General features: G+C 42.3%; 1 protein-coding gene across 1 annotated transcript in view; it reads left to right on the top strand.

Moving 5' to 3' along the window:
• Positions 1-10,915, top strand: part of AMD1 (adenosylmethionine decarboxylase 1) — a 42,714-nt gene extending 31,799 nt beyond the window's left edge. Inside the window, exons 4-9 of the mRNA XM_074946898.1 lie at positions 3,380-3,482; positions 5,854-5,896; positions 5,994-6,138; positions 7,444-7,536; positions 7,633-7,788; positions 8,460-10,915. Of these exons, the coding sequence (XP_074802999.1) occupies positions 3,380-3,482; positions 5,854-5,896; positions 5,994-6,138; positions 7,444-7,536; positions 7,633-7,788; positions 8,460-8,600 (681 nt within the window). The 3' untranslated portion in view covers positions 8,601-10,915. The remainder of the gene's footprint in view (positions 1-3,379; positions 3,483-5,853; positions 5,897-5,993; positions 6,139-7,443; positions 7,537-7,632; positions 7,789-8,459) is intronic.
• The last annotated feature ends 13,940 nt before the right edge of the window (positions 10,916-24,855 follow it).

Consider the following 24,855-nt stretch of genomic DNA (forward strand, 5'->3'; position numbering starts at 1 on the left):
TTCCTTTGTATATTCATTGGATTTTATTGTAAAGTTGTCAGTGAGAGCTAAGATGTTGTTTATGTGGACTTAGCTCTGAAGAAAGCTCTAGATTCTACGTGATTCTCCCCCCTTTTATGTTGGGGGGGGGAGAATCACATGGAATTTGCAAACAATAAAAGAAAAGAAGCAGTCTAATCTTAATTTTTTTAAATATAAAAGGTTAACTAAAGTAGCTAGTCAGAGATCTGTATCTATTTAGAGTGAATGCTCATTTTTGCCTCCTTTGGTATAGGAGACCTGATAAATAACTCATTCTTCTTCGGGTATGTCCTTTATGGGTGCTCCACTTCAGGTGCACATAGGCCTCTTGCGGTCTTCGTTGGAGATTTTTCTACTAGCAGTGGCTGTTTGGCCTGTGCATGTGCCTTATGCCTCCTTGTGCTGGACAGTGAGGCTACATAGGGATGCACAGACAAACTGCCTCGGTTCCTTTATCACCTTGGCCTGAAACGGAGCTCTAGTGTGCCCAGCTTGATTGTGCCTCACCAATTTTGTATTCTTCTTATAATTTTGTTAATATTAGTTAGTTGTTAGCGGTTATAGTTAAAGTGTTAGTAGTCAGAATAGAGGATTTTTTCTTCTTGGGGAGGCTTGTCTTCCTGGCAAGGCATGCCTGGCTTCCAGGTATAAATGCTGCCCCTCTTGCCAAGAGGCTATACCTTTCAGTGACAGCCACTCAAGTGTCTTGCTTGAGGGAATCCCACATGTCCTGGAAGTGCAATGTCTCCCTAGCCATCATGTTGAGGACAAAGAAGAACAGGGAGATTAAGCTCAGACTGTTAATGATAGACCAGTTACTTTGACCAGTGTCTTGAGTCAGGTCAGGAGATCCCTCCCCTCCGTGCATCTGTCTCCAGACAGATCCAAAGCAGGCTTCCCCTAAGAAGTGGAGGTCGTTGGAGGATTCTGAGAGGGCTCCCAAAGAGGAGAGGAGTACAAACTCTTATCTGAAGGACCCTGTTCCAAAAAGTCTCAGGTCCCCTGTGAGATCTGTAGTCTCTGGATCCTTGACTTCTCAGTTTGGTACCATTGAAGGACTCCTCCAGTACTAGAGGAGCTGGAAAGCCTTGGAGTTCTAGAGCAGGGGTCTCAAAATCAATTTGTGCCAGTCCTCAAATCCTCCCAGCAGGCCAATAATGTCACTGAAGATGGTGTTCAGAAAAGAAAATGTTTATATTGTATTTTTATATTGTATTTTTTTATTTTGAATTTCTTAGAAATAATAAAGCTGCCATACAACTTTATACACTTCTTTGCCTGCCAGAGAGATTTTAGTGTTTGCCAGACACCTGGCAGTGCTTCATTTCTGTCAGTTTGTTGATGTTTGGCCTCCATGACTGAGCAGTTGAAACCTTCAGGATTGCAGCAAGGTGTGCATCAGATAGTTGTGTTCGGTATTTTGACTTTTTTCGTCACGATGAATATAAACAAGTGATGCTGCCTTCATGGCTGCCTCTGCCCGGCAACTAATGATATCTCTGTCCCTCTCCCCCAGCCAATGGGAGCTGTGGGGGGCGATGCCTACATCGGGCATTGCTGGCAACTGTCTGCCTGCGTCTCTCCTCCACGGACTGCAGTGGGGAGGTTTTCGGGCTGCAGATGGCCCACAGGCTGGGAGTTTTGAGACCCCTATTCTAGAGGGAGACGTGGCTCTTATAGGTCTTCAGTATTCTGTACTGGGGATGAGGATGGCAAGCATAAGCATCCTGGTCCAGTACAGTCAAACTCATCCCTCTATTTGGCATCTACCCATTGGTACCCTCGGTACCAAGCAAGCAATGGAACCAGACTCTGTCAGCACCTACATCAGTATGCCCACCATTGGCAGTACCATCAGCTTTGGTTATGTCCTTCACTAACGCGTCAGTACTCATTCTCTATTCAGACCTTCAGGAGTTTAGATATGCAAGGGACTTACCCATAACAGATGAGCTGGAATCCCTTCTCCTCGTGGGTACCAAGTCTATCAATACTGAAACCTCAGTCTCCAGACGGCTGTTGGCACCCAGTACTGCAGGACTCACCACATTTTAGCTCAGTTAGCTCAACTAAGGTCCATTTGGCCACAATATCAGCTTTTCATCTGGCTGTAAAGGGGCCTTCTATATTTGCTAATCCTGTTTCTAAGTTTAATGAGGGTTTGGCAAATCTCTACCCAAGACTGGAGACCCCACCTCGATATGAGACCTCAACATGGTACTGAATTACCTTATGAAACATCCATTCAAACCTGTGGCAACCCAATCTCTTGCATTTGTCTGTGAAGACTCTTTAGTAGCCATCTTTTCAGCCTGTAGAATTGGGGAGATTAGAGCCTTGCTGGCAGATTTCTCCCTTCACAGTATTCTTTTCTTTATGCCCACATCCTAAATTCTTATCTAAATTTTTGAGTTCCACCTTAACCAATTCATATACCAGTGTTTTTCCTCAAGCCACATAACTCTCTGCAGGAGTCCTGTTTCCATATCCTGGATGTTAGAAGGGCTCTCTGGCCTTCCACTTAGATAGGACCAAGCAATTTTGAAGGTCACTCAGGCTGTTCATGTCTTTTGCAGATAGATCCAAGATATCCATGATTTCTGCTCAGACTATTGAGATGGATATCCGGATGTATTGTCACTTGTTGTGAGACTGCAGACATTCATCCTTCTAAAGGGGTGATAGCACATTCTACCAGGTCACAAGCAACATCCACAGCATTGCTTAAGAAAGGCCACTACATGGGCTTCAGTACATATGTTTTTGAAGTACTGAGCTTTAGTTTAGTTCAGATCCGATACAGCGGTTGGTATTGCAGTACTATCTTCGTTGTGGACCTAGTTCCAAAGCTCCCCCCTCTCTTTGGGGGAAACTACTCAGAAGTCACCTAAAGTGGAGCACTACTCAAAGTAGTAGTCACTCATCTTGTGCAGTAACTGCAGTTCTTCAAGATGTGTGCATCTATGGATGCTCCACTACCTTCCCTTCTTTCCCTTTTGCTTGTTCTCTGTGGAGACATTCAGGTGGAGAAGGAACTGGGGACAGTTTGCCTGCACATCTCTGTACAGCCTCTGTCGGGCATGTGCACAGGCCAAACAGGCACTGCAAGCAGAAAAATCTCTGATCAAGGGCTCGAGAGGCACAGGCGCACCCTAAAGTGGAGCACCCGTGGGGTAGGGGGGGACATCTTGAAGAACTGCAGTTACTCCAAGATGAATAACCTCCTCTTTTCTGATTGTTTAGTAATGGTGAGCTTTTGAATCTAATTATACCTCTTAGTTGCTATCCAACTAGAACGTAAAAATCTCTAGAATAGTACCCAAGCATACCAAATATGTATGTTGACTTTATTTTTCAGAGCTTCTTTTACTCGCGTAAGAATTTTATGAAGCCTACCCACCAGGAGTACCCACATAGGAATTTCCAGGAAGAAGTAGAGTTCCTTAATGAAATTTTCCCAAGTGAGTTAGTGGAATTGTCATTGTCTATTTGTGTATTAAGAGCATATGTTATGTATTTAGTTAAGTCTGTCTAAGTTATTACTGATTCTTCCTGTGGCAGTCATGACATCCCATACATGCTAAGTGGCTGTAAGAGTTGTTGAAAATATTATTGTAGCTTGTGATGGGCAAACTTTTTTGTCCTGAGGGCCACATCTGGGAATAGAAATAGATGGCAGGCCATGAATACTCACAAAATTGGGGTTGAGGTGCAGGAGGGGCCTCTGGGTGGGGGAGTGGGGTGTGGGCTCCGGGGGGGGGGTTGGGGTGCAGGAGGGGGATATGGGCTGTGGCAGAGGTTTGGGGCACAGGGGGAGGCTCAGGAGTGCAGGCTCCAGGTGGCACTTACCTCAAGCGACTCCCGGAAGCAGCGGTATGTTCCCCCTCCGGCTCCTATGTGGAGGCATGGCCAAGCGGCTCTACATGCTACCCCATCTGCAGGCACCACCCTTGCAGCTCCCATTGGTTGCAGTTCCTGGCCAATGGAAGCTGCAGGGGCAGCGCTTGGGGTGGGGACAGCATGCAAAGTGGAGCCCCTGGCTGCCCCTACGCATAGGAGCCAGAGCAGGGACATACTACTGCTTCTGGGAGCTGCGTGGAGCGGCCCTCGACCCCGCTCCCCAGCGGGAGCTCCAGGGCTGGATTAAAACAGCTGGCAGGCCATAGTTTGCCCACCCCTGTTGTAGGTTTTCACAGCCAGTACAGGCTGTCTCGGACTCCTCCACCTCTGAACCAGAGATTGTACCTGCTAATTTCTTGACCAGGGTGTATGAGAGAGATTGCATACCATAGAAAAAATACATTTTAAAAGGAGCCTGGTAGGCTTTGAACTGGTAGTACCTCAGTTTTAAAGACCTTGGCATGCATACCCACAGTGCAGCTCTACTGGCCGGGAATATAGCTGCTTCACTGTGGACAGGATAAGAAGTAAGGGGCTTAAATTGCAGCAAGGGAGAGTTAGCTGGACATTGGGAAAACTTCCTAACTGGAACAGGGTAACAGAGAGGTTGTGGAATCTCAGGTTTTTAAGAACAGGTTAGACAGTCACCTGTCATTGATGGTCTAGATGATTCATAGTTCCCTCAGGGCTGGGAACTGGACTAGATGACCTTTGAGGTCCCTTCACATCCTATCTTTATTTGTAGGGTTTTGATATGCTTAAGCCAGCAGTGTTAAAATCATAGTGCTCCTCAAACAGGTGGCCACTGAGGATACCCAGCCTAATAACTACAGCAAGGTGGCTACTACTGAAGTACTTCCAAGGTCCTAGTAACTTTTTTAAAAAAGCATTCAGGTTTAGTCTTACACTGAAGTGGCTCTAAATCTTTCATTGTGAGGTTCCATGCTGTGTCTGTTAACGACATGTGTTTGATATGGAACATGCTTCTAACTGCTGGCATCATAAACTCAGCCTGGGATCTGAAAATTGAGCTAGGTTCTTTTCTTGTGTCACCACTGGCAAGCTTTTGTAGCCCACATTATGTCCAGTTAGGAACTTGTAACACCCCACTGTTGTGAGTGAGGGTGAGGTATGTGGAATGATAATTGAGTGGAAAGTAGTAAACAATCGTTTTGACCTAAAAAATGGAATAAAATGTAGCTGACATTTAGTGGTGTTGGCTTTGTAGGTTTCAGAAACAAAGCAGTGTAATCTTGTTAATGTTAGATGAGATTCTGAATGTGCACAGAGAGCAAATCGGAGTAAAAGGTGCCAGTCAATTTGCACTGTTCAAAGTAGAACCACACAGTTCTAGGCAGTTTACAAAATTCAAAATGAGAATTTCAAATTTAGAGTACTTTCAGTTAAGAAGTAAAAGGAGTCTAGAAGTTAATATATTGATCCTGAATGATAGAATATACATCTTTATATTAATGTATTCAGTTGCTGAGCTAGTGTTCTTTTTAGGTATGTTTTGTTAGTGAACAGCTAGCTTGTGAGCCTGCTATTTAAAGACCTAGCCTGTAAATGTGTATTGTAATGGGTCACAGCTCTGTTTTTAATTCTCATTGCCCTTATGAATAAAACATACTAAAGATGTTTCATAAAGGTAGACCTAAAAGATAAATAATGGCCTTGTGTGACAGACAAGCTGTTAGAAAAGAGAAAAATTAACATTATCACAGCTGCCTCTGATACTATATTTTGAGTATCCTTATTGACAAGATTTGGCACACTACACCTGTTCTTGTAGATGAGTAACAACCATTTTATATGTCCCATAAATGACTCTTGCATTATCCTTGTTAAGAATAGAAATTAGGTTAGTCCCTTCACTGAGAGGGGAATCAGCTGTGGTGCATTATAAATGGACTTTCCTTCTGTCCCAAATAGATGGAGCAGCTTATTGCATGGGGCGTATGAATTCTGATTGCTGGTAGGTATATTTTTAAGATTTTGAAATCTGTTTTCTAAAGTACAGATCAGTTTGAAGTGCTGCTAGTCTAATACAGGAGTGATTATATATTAAACAGGTATTTATACACTCTGGATTTCCCAGAAAGTGGGGTAACCAATCAGCCAGATCAGACACTGGAAATTCTGATGAGCGAGCTTGATCCAGTAGTTATGGACCAGTTCTACGTGAAAGACGGTGTTACTGCAAATGATGTCACTCGTGTAAGTCTGGAGTTTAAATTTTATATGGGATGGTCAGAATTGAGCAACTGTAGCTTCACCTAGCACTTGCTGATTCATAATCCGCATCCTATGGTAGAAAAAGAGATTAACAGGGAAAATGCCATGGCAGACAAATAGTTCAGACTCTCTCCCAGAGCCAAAACAGGTTGGGAATTCTGGAGACAGAACTAGTTTTTGTGGAAGAGTATCTTTCCCCTCTAGTGTCCCAATTTCAACTCATTTGAAAGAGCATTGTAGCATCTGTTGGAAGCAACTCCCAGCTCTTTTGCTGATGGCAAGCTCTTATTGGTGGTCTGGAAAAGGAATGAAGGAGTATGGGTTCCTTAAGAGAAAAAGGACATGAACCTACTGACTGAGATTGAAACGGACAAAATGTAAAACTGAAGAGATGGAGACTGCCAGAAATAAAAAGAATGGACAGGTCAAAGTCAGTAGCTTAATTTTAATTGAACCATATGGCTGTCAGTCTAAAATGCAGACAAGATTTCTCCCCTAAAACTGTGAAGGTTTAAAAAATCCTCTTTTAAGGTGAAGGTTGGGGAAGTTCCCCCTTCTGATAAAACTTAGGTATGAATTCCATCTTTTGTGCCTCCCTCCCAAAATTTTTGACTCCGGTAAAAAGTGTCACTGCTTCTCACTGAAATATGCATATGACTTCAACAGTATTGTGACTTCATCTATTTTTCCTTCTAATTAATGTTATGATTTGTGTTCTATTATTTGATGGCTTTTTAAGTGAATGACTGTACAGTGCAAGTACTGTCTGGGAGATCTGTACTTTCAGTGAAATAGAACCCTACTTTTAGAACATGAATTAAGGGAGAATGTTGTTCAGATTTCAAAGCAAATCCAAACTGTCCTCATTACTCACTTTGGGACTGCTGGGACTATTAAACTCCATTTTTATCTGTTGCAGTCATAGTTGCAATTGTCAGTTACACGCTCATCCTTAAATTTGCTTTTCAGTGAAACATGCAGCTGGCACTAAGACTTTGTATGAAAATACGTTAAAGATTTGAGGGAAAGGGGCCAGGCCACTTTGACTTGTGTGGCAGGTGTTCCTACCGGGGTAGGGCTGGATACAAAGCAAGTCTTTGTATAATGGGCCTCTAGTAGATGTTAATTTTCTTCTTTCCCTGTCCAAGCAAGAATTCCGACATCCTTTCTGAGCCTGGTCTCTTAAATTGGAGTTCATTGACTTTGGTAGCCAGACTTGTATAATACAAAGTATGGAAGCTTATTAGTATAAAGTGCAAAGTATGTAACTTTACTTCTACGTTTCAGGTGAGTGGAATTCGTGACCTGATACCAGGTTCTGTCATTGATGCTACAATGTTCAATCCTTGTGGGTATTCAATGAATGGGATGAAATTGGATGTAAGTTTCATACTTTTTCTGCTGTCATTGAGCATTGACAACTAAATCATTAAGTTTCTATGAATGATTCTAATTTACCTTTTCTGTCTTCCTCAGGGAACTTATTGGACTATTCACATAACTCCAGAACCAGAGTTTTCTTACGTTAGTTTTGAAACAAACATTGGTCAGACATCCTATGATGAGCTGATTAGAAAGGTGGTAGATGTTTTCAAGCCAGGAAAATTTGTTACCACCCTTTTTGTTAATCAGGTAAGTCTCCTTTCATTAACTGGCAACTAAATAAGGTGGTAATAGACATAGATGCTAACTAAATAAAATATCCTTGCTTTAAAATCATTTATCTTCCTTCTCCATTTCCTATAATTTCCATTTACATTAATTTGAACAGTAGCTGCTTGGCCTAAGGAGAAGCAGCAATCTTCAGGGTCCAGATGGTCTTCAAAATTTTGGCATATATCAAACACAAAACTTAGAAGTCAGTTAATCTGGACTTCAAACCAAGGCTCTCTAAAATATCTTTACATTCTCATGAAATTGCTAAAATACAGGAATAATCAAGCTTTAGAATTTTCTCCAGTCACTTTTGGATAGGCATTGTGATAGGCAATAAGAGCTTGATTATTGGTCACAACTGGTAGTTCTAGAAGCACTGCTTTCAAGTGCTGATCAGGTCATCTAACCTGCATATCTGCATACAGAAGCAGTATGAAAGACCTAGGGGGCCAGGTAGGAAACAGAATTGTTTCTTCTTAATAGTCTGCAGTGGCTTCCTACAGCACTTTCATTCAAAGAAGCACATTGATGATTGCATCCCAAGAACATGCCACAAACTAGTTTAAAAGTTTGTATCTGCTATATATGTTAATTTAAGTAAGAAAAAGCTCAGAAAATGTAAGAATTTAACTTTTTTTTGTTTCTAGAGTTCTAAATGTCGCACAGTGTTTTCTTCTGCCCAGAAGATTGAAGGGTTTAAACGTGTTGACCGCCAGATTGCTCAGTTCAATGATTACAATTTTGTTTTTACCAGTTTTGCCAAGAAGCAGCAGCAGCAACATAGTTGATTAAGAAAAATGAAGAAAAAACGCAAAAAGAGATCCCTTATAGAAGGTGGTGGCTGCTTTCTAGTTAATGATTCAGGGGGCCATGCTTTCCACTACCACCTTGTAGTTGCGGGAAGCCCTAGATGTAATCATAGTATAATCATTTTGAATTGTATGCATTATTGTATCAAGGAGTTAGATATCTTGCATGAATGCTCTCTTCTGTGTTTAGGTATTCTATGCCACTCTTGCTGTGAAATTGAAGTGCATGTAGAGAAATGTTACTGTATGAGACTTTACAAAACTTGTAAAAACAACTCAGTTAGGATTTCACACAGTATAGCTTTTCTCCAGGTATCACCAAAAATTCCCCACAGACAAGGCTTTCGTCCTCATTAGACATTGGCTTCAGCCTTCTTCTCATCTTGGGCAGTTTTGTTAAATTGCTGCCAGATTTTTTCATCTATGCTGTAATTTTAATCTTTAGACGATTTCTTGACAAATTTGTGTGTTCTCTAATGAAATTGATTTCTAAGTCACATTTCAGTGGTTGAATCGAAGTTCTTGCACTTGATAGAAATTATTTGGCAAGATTGAGAATAAGTAAAGACTACTACAGATAGGGGTGCAGTTTTTTATTTGAGATATAATAAAATTACTCTTACTCATAGCTTTAGTCCTTTAAACTCATAGGATTTTGTTCAGAAAGACTAAAGGGCAATATGCTGTAGCACTGTGGGATAATGCACTAGCCTTTCACTTCTAGGGACTTGGGTTCAAATATTAGCTTAGCTCCAGTCTGGTCTCATCTCATTTACTGCCCAAGTTGATGTTTGTTTGCAGGGTAGTCTACATTCAGAGGAGGCCCAGGAAGTTTTGTCAGGATACAGATGCTTTGGCATAGTTGGACTGGTACTTTGCAAAGTTGTTACACTGTTGCTTATATTTTTTCACCTTTTGTAATCTACTCAAACTACATGTTTTTAAGACTAACTTACTAAAGCTGGTGCGCTCAAATTTGTTGGCAGATGAACCTAGCCAAAAAGACTGTGGAATTTACCAGGCTAGCTATGCTAATGAGCTTGGGTCATTCTCAAACTGTTACACATTAACTTTCATTTCCAGTTTTCAGAAAATATGCTATAAACTGGTATAAATGTCTTTGTTTTGTCATTCCAAAAAAAAATCAATGCCTTTATCTTGTGATTGAAAGTCCTGTGACGTTGTGCATGTGACTAATGCTATATTCAACAGTGTTGTGACTTCACTGGTTTTCCTCCTAATTAATGTGGTGGTTCCTTTTACCATGACTTGATGGCATTAAGTGAATGACTGCATAGAACAAGAACTGTCTGAGACACCTGGACACAGTGAAATAGAATGCTATTCATAGAGCATGTGTAAAAGTATGTAATTCAGTCACTTAATGTCTATTGACTAATAGATGCAGGCTTTCAAGAGTTGGCATATTTTCAGCTATGTCTGCAAATACTGTGGGATTTTAGCAGATGTGAGACCAAGTTAATAACTACAAATTTGAGACTTCCCTCTTGTCCTCACAATATTGTTTTGACTTTCTGGATTGACACAGCGGTGTTTTTGTTCCTTCCGTATTTATAAATGAAGCACCTTTTTAGTGTTTCTAAACTAAGAAATCTGCTTGGTTAGAAATCAAGTGGTTGGAACATTATTTTGACTTATTTTAACCATATTGTTGATTGAAGACTTCATTGAAGAAGTTATCTGCCAATGTTAACAATTTGCTTCTGTAGATGGCACCGTGTTTGTGGGTTGTTTTTTTTTGGTGCTTTATATTTTGAGGACCAATATTTTAAGTGGTTTTTGTTCTTGAACATTGTCCAAACTGATTTGACATTATGTTGGCTTGAGGTCCTATAATACAAACAGACCGAAGATCCCTTTTCTGAGTAAAGTTGAAAAAAATGCAAATTTATATAAACAAGCCTTGAATAGAAAATGAAAGCTGTTGAATGGATTATTAATGAACTATCTTGGGTGATCAGGAGAGGGGGAAGTATGGTTTTATAATTTCTCTATGGTGTTAGACTTTGATAATTTAAATATATCTGTACCACAAAACTTAATGCTTCAATAAAAGTTTGCTTAATAAAATGTCTGTAGTGATGATGTAGTGTTACAAATCACACTTTTTGTGCTTTTTTTGTACAGCTTAGTTGAAATAGGAATCCGAATAATGTATTCATTAGCTTGAATTTACTTCTGCGCTTAAAAACTTGGGGATATGCATTGCATACATTGAACAGAATAGATACTTATAGCCCAAAGGGACAATACACCAAAACAAGTCAAATGAGATGTTAAGCTGCTCTTATGAAGGTTAAAGCTATTCTTTCCAAATAAATACTTACCACATTAACCAAATATCAGTTTCTCCTATGCTGTCTACCCTATTATCCAATCCATCCATGCATGCCTGATAGCATTAGGAAGTTCATGCCATGAAACATAACTTGGAATTCAAGCCCCTTTATTTTGCACGTTTTATCTCTTAACCCCCAGTATTCATGATAGGTTTCAGAGTAACAACCGTATTCTTCTGTATTCGCAAAAAGAAAAGGAGTACTTGTGGCACCTTAAAGACTAACCAATTTATTTGATAGTTGCAGTAGTATGCTCATCATACTTAGTCTGCAAAGTCAGTCTGAAACTACTGGCTAAAGTTTAAATCTAGTGTACTATCTCTTGAGGTAATGCAGACAAGTCTCCTCTTCTGGACAATCCTAAGGAGCAGGAATTAGTGGCTAGTGTTCAGCATGTTTTTCAGCTGCTCTTACTGCTACACTTAAACACAAAATTGTCTAGCCTTTTCTTATGAACAGTCCTGGAGCAATTTGTTTGAACTTCCAATTAATCTCCATTGGAGAGCTCGCTAGGGAATGTGAATCCCAAAAGAATAAATAGGAGTAGCTATGAAATATTTTAACTATCATGAAGTCTTTGCTAATCATGTTTCATATAGAAATGGTTTGAATCTTTAAAGCATGTTTTAAAATGTTCTACATTCAAAATAACTTATACAAGTTAACATTAAATAGTTAATCAGTTTATACTGTGTGACTAAACCAAAACTACTCATTAATCATGTGCTAGTCTAAATCAGTGATACTGAGACTGTGGCTCTTGAGCCGCAAGTGGCTCTTTAATGTGTCTTCTGTGACTTTTTGCAGTACATATTAAAACACTGATTTAATTAACCCAATCAGGATGCTTTAACTGTGTTAATAACCAATTAAGTTATCAGCTTGCACTTAGTTATTAACTTGTTTGCTGTGAGAATAATATATAGAAAAACTAAATTTCCCATCATTCACGCTACTGTGGCTCTTTTGGGTAATGTTGACCAGTAATTTGGCTCCTGAACTACTGAGGTCTGAATAGCGCTGCTCTAAATTATCAGTGAGCATTTTGAGCTGTTATTCACTATTGAAAACTTCAGAAATATTGAAGATAGCTGAATGCTTGGAGTAACCTTGTCTAAGCAATATGTTCTGATCTTTGGCATTTCTGTAGCTACTACAATCTGAGAGTAAATGTACCCATTTTATTTGACAAGTTTACAGTTAAAACACTAAATATTTTACCTCTGGAGGACTTAACAGAATATAAGAATGGCTATACGGAGTAAGAACAATGGTCTGTCTTGCCCCATATCCTGTCTTTCAACAGCGGCCAGTGCCAGATGCTTCAGAGGGAATGAACAGAACAGGGCAGTTTATCAAGTGTGTTGTTGCCTGATGTCTGGCAGAGGTTTAGGGACACCCCAAGCATGGGGTTGTGTCCCTGACCATCTTGGCTAATAGCCATTGATGGATCTTTCCTCCATAAACTTAACTAATTTTTTTAACTCTATGAAATATTTGATATATACTTGTTTCATCTTGTCATTCATAAAATTTTAAATCTAATTCCAAAAGCTTCATACCTTACAGATCCTAGGAATCAATAGTGTGAACCATTTGGTTTGTCCAGCCACTGACCTTGAAATTGGAATTTTTGCCTGAAGTTTTCATAGTAATACTCTACTACTGCTATTATATAGCAACTTGATTTTTGCATATAAACAAATAGAAATATGAAGATTGGGACTGTGGCTCAGTAGAGCTGTGCTCAACCAGGCTTGTTACGTGACTGGATACACAATTGTTACTTCGCTGATCCTGTTGATTCCTTAACTTTATCTGCAGTCTGTGGGAGGTCTTAAACAATGTAGTAGGCTTTTCAGTTAGTCTGTATTGTAGGGTGTATGAGCCCCATTAATAGCCCTCATTGTGCCTAGATACTGTGCAGTCTGGCCTATCCAGTCAGATAAGAGGCTGAAGCAACGCACCCTTGTCAAGTATAAGTACTCATCTACTCCCTAAAGGGAAGTGCACTATGCAAGATTGATAATAGTGATAGGACTTGCAGGCTGGTAAATACATACATCCATTCTTTGGTGGGGAGAGGGGAGAAGGAGCTTGGCAAAGAAGTAGGATTGTACGCTCAGTATTTGATCAATTGCTGAACTTCACAGCCACACTGTGGTCCACTACCTACAATTCTAGTTAAAAGGTCCCCATTATCCCTCTTCTTCAGGGTCGTGGCCCTGAAGCCTTTGTACACCCTAAAACATATAGGACTGCAGGTCAATTGACTTAATTAGCACTGAGCTGTATTATGCAACAGTTCCAGTCAGAAATAGGGCCTTATTGTGTTAATGCTTTAATCTTTGGCCTTGGCTACACTTGCAAGTTAGAACGCACTAAGTCAGCCCCAGGCACCCTAACTCCTGAGGTGTCCACACTGGCAAGGCACTTAGAGCGCCTGGACTCTGCAGCTGGAGCGCTCCTGGTAATCCACCTCCACGAGAAGCATAAAGCTTGCTGCGCCCTGGCTGAAATGCCCGGGTGTCAGTGTGGATGATGTGTTGCATTACTACGCTGTGATTGGCCTCTGGAAACGTCCCATAATCCCTTGAAGTCAAGTGGCCACTCTGGTCATTGGTTTAAACTCAGCTAGTTTATATTGTATTAAAGGTAGTATACCTTGTCTACAATAGACGTAGTTACCATGTGTTAGCCAATGGGCTAATACCACACCTTAAAATGTAGGAGTAGAGAGATGATTTTACATCTGTATAGCATTGGTGATATTTGAATATTGCATAAAGTTCTGGTGTCCATATTTTTAAAAAGATGTTAAATTGGAGAGGGAGCAGAAGAGTGCCTGAAACAATTTAAGGGCTTGGAGAAAATGCCCTTATACTGAGAGACTTATAACTCAATTATTTTAGTTTATGGAAAGATTGAGGTGACTTTGATTACAGTATGTAAGTACTTTCACAGGGAGAAAATACGGGGTACTAAAGAGCTCTTCAATCTGGCAGAGAAAGGTATAAGAACCCAGGGATGGAGGTAAAAGCCAGACATTCAGGGAAGAAATAGGCACACATTTAACAATAAGGTTGATTAACCACTGGAGCCAACTACTGAAGGAAATGTTAGATTCTCCATCTCAGTGTTTTCCAGACTAGTTGGAAGGTATGCTTTAGTCAAACATGTTTGGGTTCAATTCAGAGGTGACTTAAGTGAAATTCTATAGCCTCTGTTATACAGAAGGTCAGACAAGCTAGTAGTTTTCTGACCTTTAGCTCTTTCCTATTCAGAGATTTTGTTTTACAGAGTATTACAGTGCTTGTAACTGTAAATTATCTAATCTGCTAGAGTAGGCTTTAGGAAACTGCTTAAAGCCCTTAGGCAAATGTTTGGTATTGCTAACCTAAAACTCATTCTCTGTTGCTTAAAAGATCAGTTTCAAAATGAAACCTGACAAAGGTTTTGATATCATACCGTGTCTTGAGCTTTGTAAAACTCATGGATGCTAGTATCCAAAGGAGGTTTTTATTCTGTTATCGTTTGGTTACAGGTAATTTAAGATGAAAAATAGCACCAGTCTGGCTGAATTTTGAACTTCAGTAAATGAAAATTTTATACCAGCTTTTGGGCTGTTGCCACTAATTCTTGAAGCTAGCAGGTTTAAAAAATAAATATTTTTGGATAATGACCAAAATAGGGCACCCTCCAAAGCAATAACCTTCCTGTGGTACACTGGATCTGAGTTACACATTCTCCTCAGCATCTTCCACCAAGTCAGAGGATGAGGAAGATCAATACCAACAGTATATTTACTCACCCAAAATTTTGCTACAACCCTCCATGTCATACAGAGAGCCCAGCTACTCTTCACAGGACAGATACTGTGACCTACAAAACCTTGGTCCATGGTTCCCTGTATCCTGGACCCAAGGCTCATACCCTATTAGGGACCATCCTACTCTGCCCAGACCACCTTTAGCCTGAGGAACTAACGCCTCCACCAGGGTTGCTTCATCTGTGGTGCAGGTCCCACAGACCTTCCCACTACCACAGGTACAAAAGGAAAAGAGAACAAAAACCAGAGGGTGACCTCCCAGTGATCCTTCCTCCTTGTCCCCTTGTGAAGCTGTAGTACCACCAACAACCTCACAAAGGTTCCCAAGATGTATTTAAAAGAATATCTGGGGCTCTTCAAATCCCTCTTGAGGAGCTTGAGGCACAGACTCAGGTTAGTGAACATTCTCCAGGCTGCTTCAGTGAGAAAAATACTGCTCCCTATCAAGGCTATCATGGACCCAGACAAAGCCCTGTGGCAGATGCCTACGTCTCTAAAGGTAGATAAGAAATAGCCGGTGCCTCCCAAGTATGTAGCAGCCAGAGCATCTGCAAATGGGAGCCTGGAGCTGACCTACTCAATTCTGCTCCTAAAGCAAAGTCTATGTGGCTATTTTGGAAAGAGCTTTTGAGCTTGCTCCAAACATCTGTCTGTTGGTCTTCCTGCTTCCACACCTGCCTCTTCATGTCTTTTCATATCTGGTGCTTTCTAGTACAACCTCTGTATTCCTCCATCCTCTTCTGTGGATCTTCAAGACTCTGCCTCCGAGATCCCAGATCCACTTCCTTCTTTATCTGTTGTCTAGAGATGGTAAAAGAAATTCAAATTCTGCTCCTCCTTTTTTCCCCTGGGTTCCCAGCTGCAGAAACATAGGGTTTTCACATGGATTTTTTTTTGAGCATGCATCAACTAACCCCTACCTACCCTCTTTCTCCCCCCCCCCCCCCCCGCCCCCAAATGTGCAGGGACAAAGTCCTTAGAATATCAGGGTTGGAAGGGACCTCAGGAGGTCATCTAGTCCAACCCCAGGCTCAAAGCAGGACCAAGCCCCAACTCAATCATTCCAGCCAGGGCATCCCCTTAACCTCTGGGGATAGGACAAGAAGCAATGGGCTTAAATTACATCAAGGGTAGTTTAGTTTGGACATTAGGAAAAACTTCCTGTCAGGGTGGTTAAATAGTGGAATAAATTACGCAGGGAGGTTGTGGAATCTCCATCATTTGAGATTTTTAAGAGCAGATTAGATAAACACTGGTCAGGGATGGTCTAGATCAGAGGTGGGAAAATTATGGCCCGCGGGCCACATCCTGCCCACCCCTTGAGCTCCCTGCCAGGGAGGCTAGCCCCTGGCTGCTCCCTTGCTGTTCCCCTTCCCCTGTAGCAATGCCGCTGTATGGGCAGCACTGTGGGCGGTGGGGCTGCGCACTCCTGCAGAGCAGAGTGGCAGCGTTTCTGGCTCCGGCTGGGCAGCACAGCTGCCAGACATGCTGCTCTGAGTATGATAAGGGGGCTGGGGCCAGGGCATTGGAAAAGGAGCAGAGGGTCCCGGGGGCAGTCAGGGGACAGGGGGCGGTTGGATGGGGCGGAGCTTCTGGGGGGGGGTCAGTGTACAGGGGGGTTGGATAAGCGTGGGCATCTTGGGGGGCCTGTCGGGGTGGGTGGTGTGGATAGAGGCCAGGGAACGAGGGGGTTGGATAGGAGTGGGGTCCCGGGGAGCCTGTCAGGGGGCGGGGATGTGGATAGGGGTCAGGGCAGTCTGGGGACAGGGAGCAGGGGGGGTTTGATAGTGGGTGGGGTCCGGGGGGGCGGTTAGGGGCAGGGGTGTGGATAGGGGTCAGGGCAGTCAGGGGAGGTTGGATGGGGGTGGGGTCCCGCGGGGCCTGTCAGGGGCCAGGGGTGCAGATAGGGCTCAGGGCAGTCAAGAGACTGGGAGCAGGGGGATTGAAAGGGGGCGGGGTCCCGGCATGGGGCAGTTAGGGAACAAGGAACGGGGGTGGGGGGGTTGGATGGGTCAGGAGTTCTGAAGGGGTCAGGAAGTGGGAGGGGGTGGATAGGGGGCACAGCCTTCCCTACCCGGCCCTCTATACAGTTTTGCAACCCCATGTGGCCCTCAAGGCCAAAATGTTTGCCCACCCCTGGTCTAGATAATACTTAGTCCCCTGCACTCATGGCAGGACTGGACTAGATGACCTCTTGAGATCCCTTCCAGTCCTACAATTCTATGGACAGGGACCACGCGAAAGGGAAGAGAGTAGTACTTCATCTCCTTGTAAAACATTGCACTGAGTGGCCAGAAATCTGCAAAAATCTTGAAATGGAGACACTGTACTAGAGCTACTCACCACTGGGTATGTTTTCTTAAAGGATGTGTTCAAAAGTGAGACCTTTACTACAGCTACAGTGCAGTGGGCGACCCACTGAGCCAGTTTGCAAGATCTGTTTGCCCGTGGTCTATGCATTATGAGTTCGAAATGCAAGTCATTTGAGACACCATCGGATCAAAAATTTTGGCCAGCTAAATCTCCAGAAGGCCTAGGAAACTGAAGTTTTTGTTGCAGTCTTTCCTTGAAACCGCCCCTTTAAGAGGGAGGTATGTTTGATCTTTGGAAGAATCACAGGTTAGAACTTCCAAATACTGTAAATCTCTGGCATTTGCAGGAAAGAGAATTCCCTATCCTGTGGAGTGGCCCTAATCATAAAGCTTAATCATACACCCACTGAACTCAGAGGTAATGTTGCCAATGATTGCATGGGGTGCAGGACTGGGCCTCAAGAATTGCTGAGCACATACTCACATGACCAGTCCCATGGAAATCTATGTGCGAGGTCACCTGAGTGTGTGTTCTGCACTGGAACTGTAATCCAGTGCTAAAACAGTTTAAAAGCAACCCTACATACAGCTTCTATACTGTCAATGTGAAAAATGACTGTTTTTTATCATGACCATGAGCAACATTAATTCAGAAGTGCTTTTTAATGTTAAGAAAAGCTTAACTTTAAGCTTTTAGGCTGAGTAAAGAGATGATTTTACTGTACATTATATGGTATTAAGATCTAAATTGGCCACTTATTTGCATACTGGGGATCACCAACAAATAAGTTGTTTAATAAATTATTGTATATACTCTACTTAAACAATAGACAGATGGATGCTATACTTTACATTTCTGTGAAAATTCTGTTTATTTCCTAGTTTACACACACACTGATTACATCCTTATTTCACAACAAAACAGAACTCAGCGCACAAGTGAACTCTCTAGGGTCCTGGGTTTTTTATTCCAGACTTGGTCAATATGTGCCTCTTTGTATCAGAAACTGTGGTTTGATTTTGCAAATAACTGTTAAAAATAGCTGCTGCTTACTCATCTGATCGGCTCCCTGTATGTATTGAATCACACCCTCTTACTTTAGTGACAAAAGTAAGTTCTGTATTTACTGCTTATTTTACACTTGCTAGAGCTGCACAGCCAACAGGACTAAAAACATTGATCTGCACTCTATTCTGACTTATGCATCATCAACAAAATTGTAAATTCCAGTTTTAGGGCTAAATTCTGTTCTCAGTTCTACCTGTTCAGCTTTATTGAAGACAATAGGGTTACATAGGTGAGACCGAAGAGACAAATGTTCGAAGTACATTTTTCCACCTTATGCTAAAAGAAAGACATACATTGGCATTCAAATATTGTACAAATTGTGCTTTTTTTCATTTGAAGGTCTAACAAACTAGTTTGCTAATCTTCAGTTTTAATTTTTTGCCTAAAGTTCAGTGAACTTTGAGATATAAAGACTTTAAAAAGGCTGCTGATTTAAATACATAATTTGTCTCATTTTATTCCCATATTTCAGATTCTATTTGAACATTTTAAAAGAAAAACTATAATGAAATAAATTTTTTAAAATTACTCCTCCTGCCCAACTGTCTGGAACTAATGCTGTTTCACATAGTACACACCTGAATCAAAATCTGGTACATGTAAAGAGCAAGACCACATGCAGAGTGGCTGTAATTGCTTTGTAATAGCTGAAGCAACAGTATTTAGAAACTGATGAAGAGACTGAGTGGGATGTTGGTAGTACTAATTAAAGCAAGCAGAAGTAGTAGAAAATTAATAAGTGAACAGCCAAACACCAAAACATACAGTACACTTCTGCTATTTTTAAGTTTGTGTTTAATTTCTTCAACATACGTTGGGAGGGCACACTAACTGTACACTTTTTATATCATTAAGATTTGGAAATTTGTATTTGCAGCTGTTCTGTATTACATTCCCTGAACAGAGATGCCAAACAATCCATATCTGTATCTCAAACTCTTTCATTCTATGGGCCATTACATAAGAGAAAGTTCTACTCTCCTAACCTCCCAGTCCCCTGCTACTTGTCATTGGATTACTGGCTACTAGCAACAACAAGCTAATTTAAGGGGAGGGAGCCTATCCAGGAAGTTAATTAAATAACAAGCACTTGGGCCTGATAAAAGGCCTTTAGGTCTCAGTTCCAGGGAGGTGCTTACAGAAAGAGAAGCTCAACTAAGGGAGAGGAGTTCCCAGCAGACCACAAGTCCTAAGGAGGACTGTCCAACCTCTGAGCTAAGGGGCAAGACTTTATTTCAAGTTGATTTGAATTTGATAACATAGGGGAAATGTGTCTTGTGCCCCCCCTTTGGACTATGCCAGGAGTAAGGCCCTGCAGCTGCACATGCTCAGTATGAGCCAGCTAGGCTGCCTGTCAGATTGGCTGAGGAAGCTAGCAGGCCAGTTCTTAAGATGAGAAGCAGCTTGATGGCTGCTCAACACACAAGCCCATGGACTGTCTGCGCTCTTCTCTCGTCAGGCTCCACTGCTCCGGTCCAGATTCTGCCCTCCAGCCAGCCTTGTACCCATCCTGTCCCAGCCTTGCTCCCTATTGGCAATCTGGCTCTGACCCTCATCTTTGATTCCAGATTCTAACTCTGTCTTGACCCTTGGCTCTGGCATTTGGACTGTGACTTCGGTTTTGACTGTCAGCTCTGATTCCGGGTTCTGGCCCTGTATTGACCCCTGGCTCTAGCAGTCAGGCTCCAACCGTGAGGCCTGACTACCTATGACCCAGTCTCCTGACACTGTGTAGTGTTCTTAAGGGGCCCAGAGAGAAGAGAAACTGAGGAAGGAAGTGCCTGCACTGACACTCTAGGTGAGGAGGGGGTGCTACAGGGTAGGCACAGGTATGACCTATGACAACTTGATTTCCAAAATATTTAAGTTATGCAGACCACCAGAAGGGCTCAATGGGCAGCCATTTAGAAACCCTGATTTCTATTTTGCTTTCCAGCTCCTCTCACTCGCACCACCACGCAGCATGCAATTGAAAAACCAACTAGTGAAACAAATGCAGGATTAAAAGTAATCTGATAGGCTAATTTTGTTGTGCTTTGTAATAAAAGATCTGTCATAGTGGAGGGGTTGCATCCACCAAGATCTAATCGGCTCTATTTCTTCTCCAGGTTATTTCTTCTCCAGGTTATTCTTAAACCTGGAAAAGCACTATCTCATTGTGTCTGTTCTCAACTTCTTTCATTAATCAAGCTTGACTGTAAGACTTTGGCATAAGTGCTGGCCAATAGATTACATGTTATGCTTCCTGACATTATTCAGTCCAATCAAGCAGGCTTTATCCAAAGAGAGTTCTAACTCGCCCACATATACAAGCAGGCAAGTACTTGATCTTGTACAGCACAAGGGCAACCTTGGTGTGTGCTGAAGAAACAGCTTTTTGTAGAGTGGAATGGATGTATTCTGTATTTGGCCTAAACACTCATGATAGAAGGACAGGCTATGTTAGTACCAAAGAGTATGTATCTCAGACAGTTTAGTGCAGTGGTTCTCAAACTAGGGCCACCGCTTGTTCAGGGAAAGCCCCTAGCGGGCCGGGACAGTTTGTTTACCTGCCGCGTCTGCAGGTTTGGCCAATTGCAGCTCCAGGCCAATGAGGGCTGCAGGAAGGGCGGCCAGCACATCCCTCGGCCCGCGCCGCTTCCCATAGCCCTCATTGGCCTGGAGCGGCGAACCGCAGCCAGTGGGAGCCGCAATCGGCCGAACCTGCAGACGCAGCAGGTAAACAAACCGGCCGGCCCTCCAGGGGCTTTCCCTGAACAAGCGGCAGCCCTAGTTTGAGAACAACTGGTTCAGTGGTTTGTTAAACTTTCTGAATATTTTTAAAAAAAAATGTATGTAGGAGAAAAATATAGTAAAATTAAAAGAATTTTCACCTTTAAGCCAAGCTGGTCGCCTGCCATATTTACTATTCTTTCGACTCCCGATGAGTCGAAAGAATAGTAAATATGGCAGGCGACCAGCTTGGCTTAACGGTGAAATCCTAGCATATCTTAAACATAAAAAAGAAGCTTACAAGAAGTGGAAGGTTGGACATATGACCAGGGATGAGTATAAAAATATTGCTCGGGCATGTAGGAATGAAATCAGGAGGGCCAAATCGCACCTGGAGCTGCAGCTAGCAAGAGATGTCAAGAGTAACAAGAAGGGTTTCTTCAGGTATGTTAGCAACAAGAAGAAAGCCAAGGAAAGTGTGGGCCCCTTACTGAATGAGGGAGGCAACCTAGTGACAGAGGATGTGGAAAAAGCTAATGTACTCAATGCTTTTTTTGCCTCTGTCTTCACAAACAAGGTCAGCTCGCAGACTACTGCACTGGGCAGCACAGCATGGGGAGGAGGTGACCAGCCCTCTGTGGAGAAAGAAGTGGTTCGGGACTATTTAGAAAAGCAGGACGAGCACAAGTCCATGGGGCTGGATGCGCTGCATCCGAGAGTGCTAAAGGAGTTGGCGGATGTGATTGCAGAGCCATTGGCCATTATTTTTGAAAACTCATGGTGATCGGGGGAGGTCCCGGACAACTGGAAAAAGGCTAATGTAGTGCCTATCTTTAAAAACGGGAAGAAGGAGGATCCTGGGAACTACAGGCCAGTCAGCCTCACCTCAGTCCCTGGAAAAATCATGGAGCAGCTCCTCAAGGAATCAATTCTGAAGCACGTAGAGGAGACGAAAGTGATCAGGAACAGTCAGCATGGATTCACCAAGGGCAAGTCATGCCTGACTAATCTAATTGCCTTCTATGACGAGATAACTGGCTCTGTGGATGAAGGGAAAGCAGTGGATGTGTTGTTCCTTGACTTTAGCAAAGCTTTTGACACGGTCTCCCACAGTATTCTTGCCAGCAAGTTAAAGAAGTATGGGCTGGATGAATGGACTATAAGGTGGATAGAAAGCTGGCTAGATTGTCGGGCTCAATGGGTAGTGATCAATGGCTCCATGTCTAGTTGGCAGCCGGTGTCAAGTGGAGTGCCCCAGGGGTCGGTCCTGGGGCCGGTTTTGTTCAATATCTTCATAAATGATCTGGAGGATGGTGTGGATTGCACTCTCAGCAAATTTGCGGATGATACTAAACTGGGAGGAGTGGTAGATACGCTGGAGGGCAGGGATAGGATACAGAGGGACCTAGACAAATTGGAGGATTGGGCCAAAAGAAATCTGATGAGGTTCAATAAGGATAAGTGCAGGGTTCTGCACTTAGGACGGAAGAACCCAATGCACCGCTACAGACTAGGGACCGAATGGCTAGGCAGCAGTTCTGCGGAAAAGGACCTAGGGGTTACAGTGGACGAGAAGCTGGATATGAGTCAGCAGTGTGCCCTTGTTGCCAAGAAGGCCAATGGCATTTTGGGATGTATAAGTAGGGGCATAGCGAGCAGATCGAGGGACGTGATCGTTCCCCTCTATTCGACATTGGTGAGGCCTCATCTGGAGTACTGTGTCCAGTTTTGGGCCCCACACTACAAGAAGGATGTGGATAAATTGGAGAGAGTCCAGCGAAGGGCAACAAAAATGATTAGGGGTCTGGAACACATGACTTATGAGGAGAGGCTGAGGGAACTGGGATTGTTTAGTCTGCAGAAGAGAAGAATGAAGGGGGATTTGATAGCTGCTTTCAACTACCTGAGAGGTGGTTCCAGAGAGGATGGTTCTAGACTATTCTCAGTGGTAGAAGAGGACAGGACAAGGAGTAATGGTCTCAAGTTGCAGTGGGGGAGGTTTAGGTTGGATATTAGGAAAAACTTTTTCACTAGGAGGGTGGTGAAACACTGGAATGCGTTACCTAGGGAGGTGGTAGAATCTCCTTCCTTGGAAGTTTTTAAGGTCAGGCTTGACAAAGCCCTGGCTGGGATGATTTGATTGGGGATTGGTCCTGCTTTGAGCAGGGGGTTGGACTAGATGACCTCCTGAGGTCCCTTCCAACCCTGATATTCTATGATTCTATGATAATTGATGAACACTATTTAGACTAGTGCCTGTTGTATTAATTTAGATGGAATATATGGGCCAAAGGCTTTTAAAATAACCCAGGCACCATCCAACAGCTGGAAACAAGGTTTGGTACACAGAGACCTCAGCCTGCTTAGTACTATGGTGCACACACCTTTAAAATCCTTTTTAACCTTTTATTAAAAATACACAAATGAAAAACAGTTAAAGTATTTGAAATGTACAATATTAATTAACACTTTCATTTTAACAACATTCGTTGGTCCCTTTCCCTTTAACTGGAGTTTTTAGAAGGCAAAACCCCCTTGTTTAACAGGCTTTTAGATGGTATCAAAGATAGAAATACTTGTCTTTTGGGGGGAAAGGAGAAGAGATTAGTACTGATGGGCTGAAGCTGTTGTTAAAGTCCAGTCCTGTTCCCTAGAAGACAAAACAAGAAACAAGAAAAAGAACAGCAAAGATAGAGAATGCAGATTCTGTCTCTGGAGATGACTTTCAATTGCAACCTCACTGCTGGAAAAACACAGGCACAGCCCATGCCTTAGCCATTCCAAAACCTGGAAAATTCGTACCAGCATCAGGCTGTTCAGGTCACGACATTGCTTTTAGGTGCCCCTTGCTGGTCACAGGCTTACAGCAGTGCTGAAAAATATGCAGTCTTAGCCAGCTACACCACTCTTATTAGACAGAAGGAAAAACTCAGAGGGATAAGAAAGAAAAGAAATAAGGTAGGAAAGAAAAAAGGATACATTTGGTGGGAAGTGGGGGGGAAGACAGTGTCTTACATCCCAGGTGATGTTCAGGATTCAGCTGGAGCTGTTGATGTCATTTGGCTCCCTCTCTCTGGCCCGGTCCCATCAGGACATCTCCCAGGATTGGAATATATAAGGTCCGGGTCCCAGGAGATGATCCGGCTGGCAGTCATGATTGCAAAACTCACTCACTTCCCTTCTTTGAGTCAGCTGGTGTAGTGATAGCCTCCATCTGATTGTCTATTTTCCCCATAAAGTTTCTCTTTTTTAAGAACCCCCAAAGGGAGTGATAGGTGAAATAGCCCATCCCCTCATTATTTCTGACACACCAATTTTGGTTAATTGATTTTTTTCAGTGTCACACCGTTCTTGTTTAGCAGGCATGATCTTAACACAGTCCTTCAATTATAGCAGTAGGTTTTTTTATTTGGACTAGTTCACTCTTTGTTTGCCTTCTGCACCATTTCCCAATCAACATTTGTTGTTATAGGTTATTGTGACATTTCATGAACTTTCACTCACTTTTCACAGTTGAGCTCCTAACTATTACAAACATCTGAGCTAATGCAAGTCAACAGCTTTAATCTAAAGAGGAAATCTGAGATCATACTTTAAATTTTGTAGATACACATTCTAATTTCTTTTAGACAAACTACAACAATGATACTCAGACCTCAGTGGTTCAGGAGCCAAATTAGCGATAAACATTAGCCAAAAGAGCCACTGTAGTGTGAATTAATTGTTTCATTTATTATAGTACTATATTCCTTTTTAAACCGTATGACAGGGGAAATATATAAAAATACTGTGGCAAAATTGGCATTACACATATTAATCTCACAGCAAAATGACTGACCAAGTATTATTTTATCAACTATAATTGGTTAATAACATAGTGAAAGCATCTTGATTTGTTGTGATATTAAAATACTGTGATTTAATGAATATGCTGCAATGAACTGCAGAAGAC

The sequence above is a fragment of the Natator depressus genome, chromosome 3 (genome assembly GCF_965152275.1).
Source record: "Natator depressus isolate rNatDep1 chromosome 3, rNatDep2.hap1, whole genome shotgun sequence".
NCBI classification, from domain to species: domain Eukaryota; kingdom Metazoa; phylum Chordata; order Testudines; family Cheloniidae; genus Natator; species Natator depressus.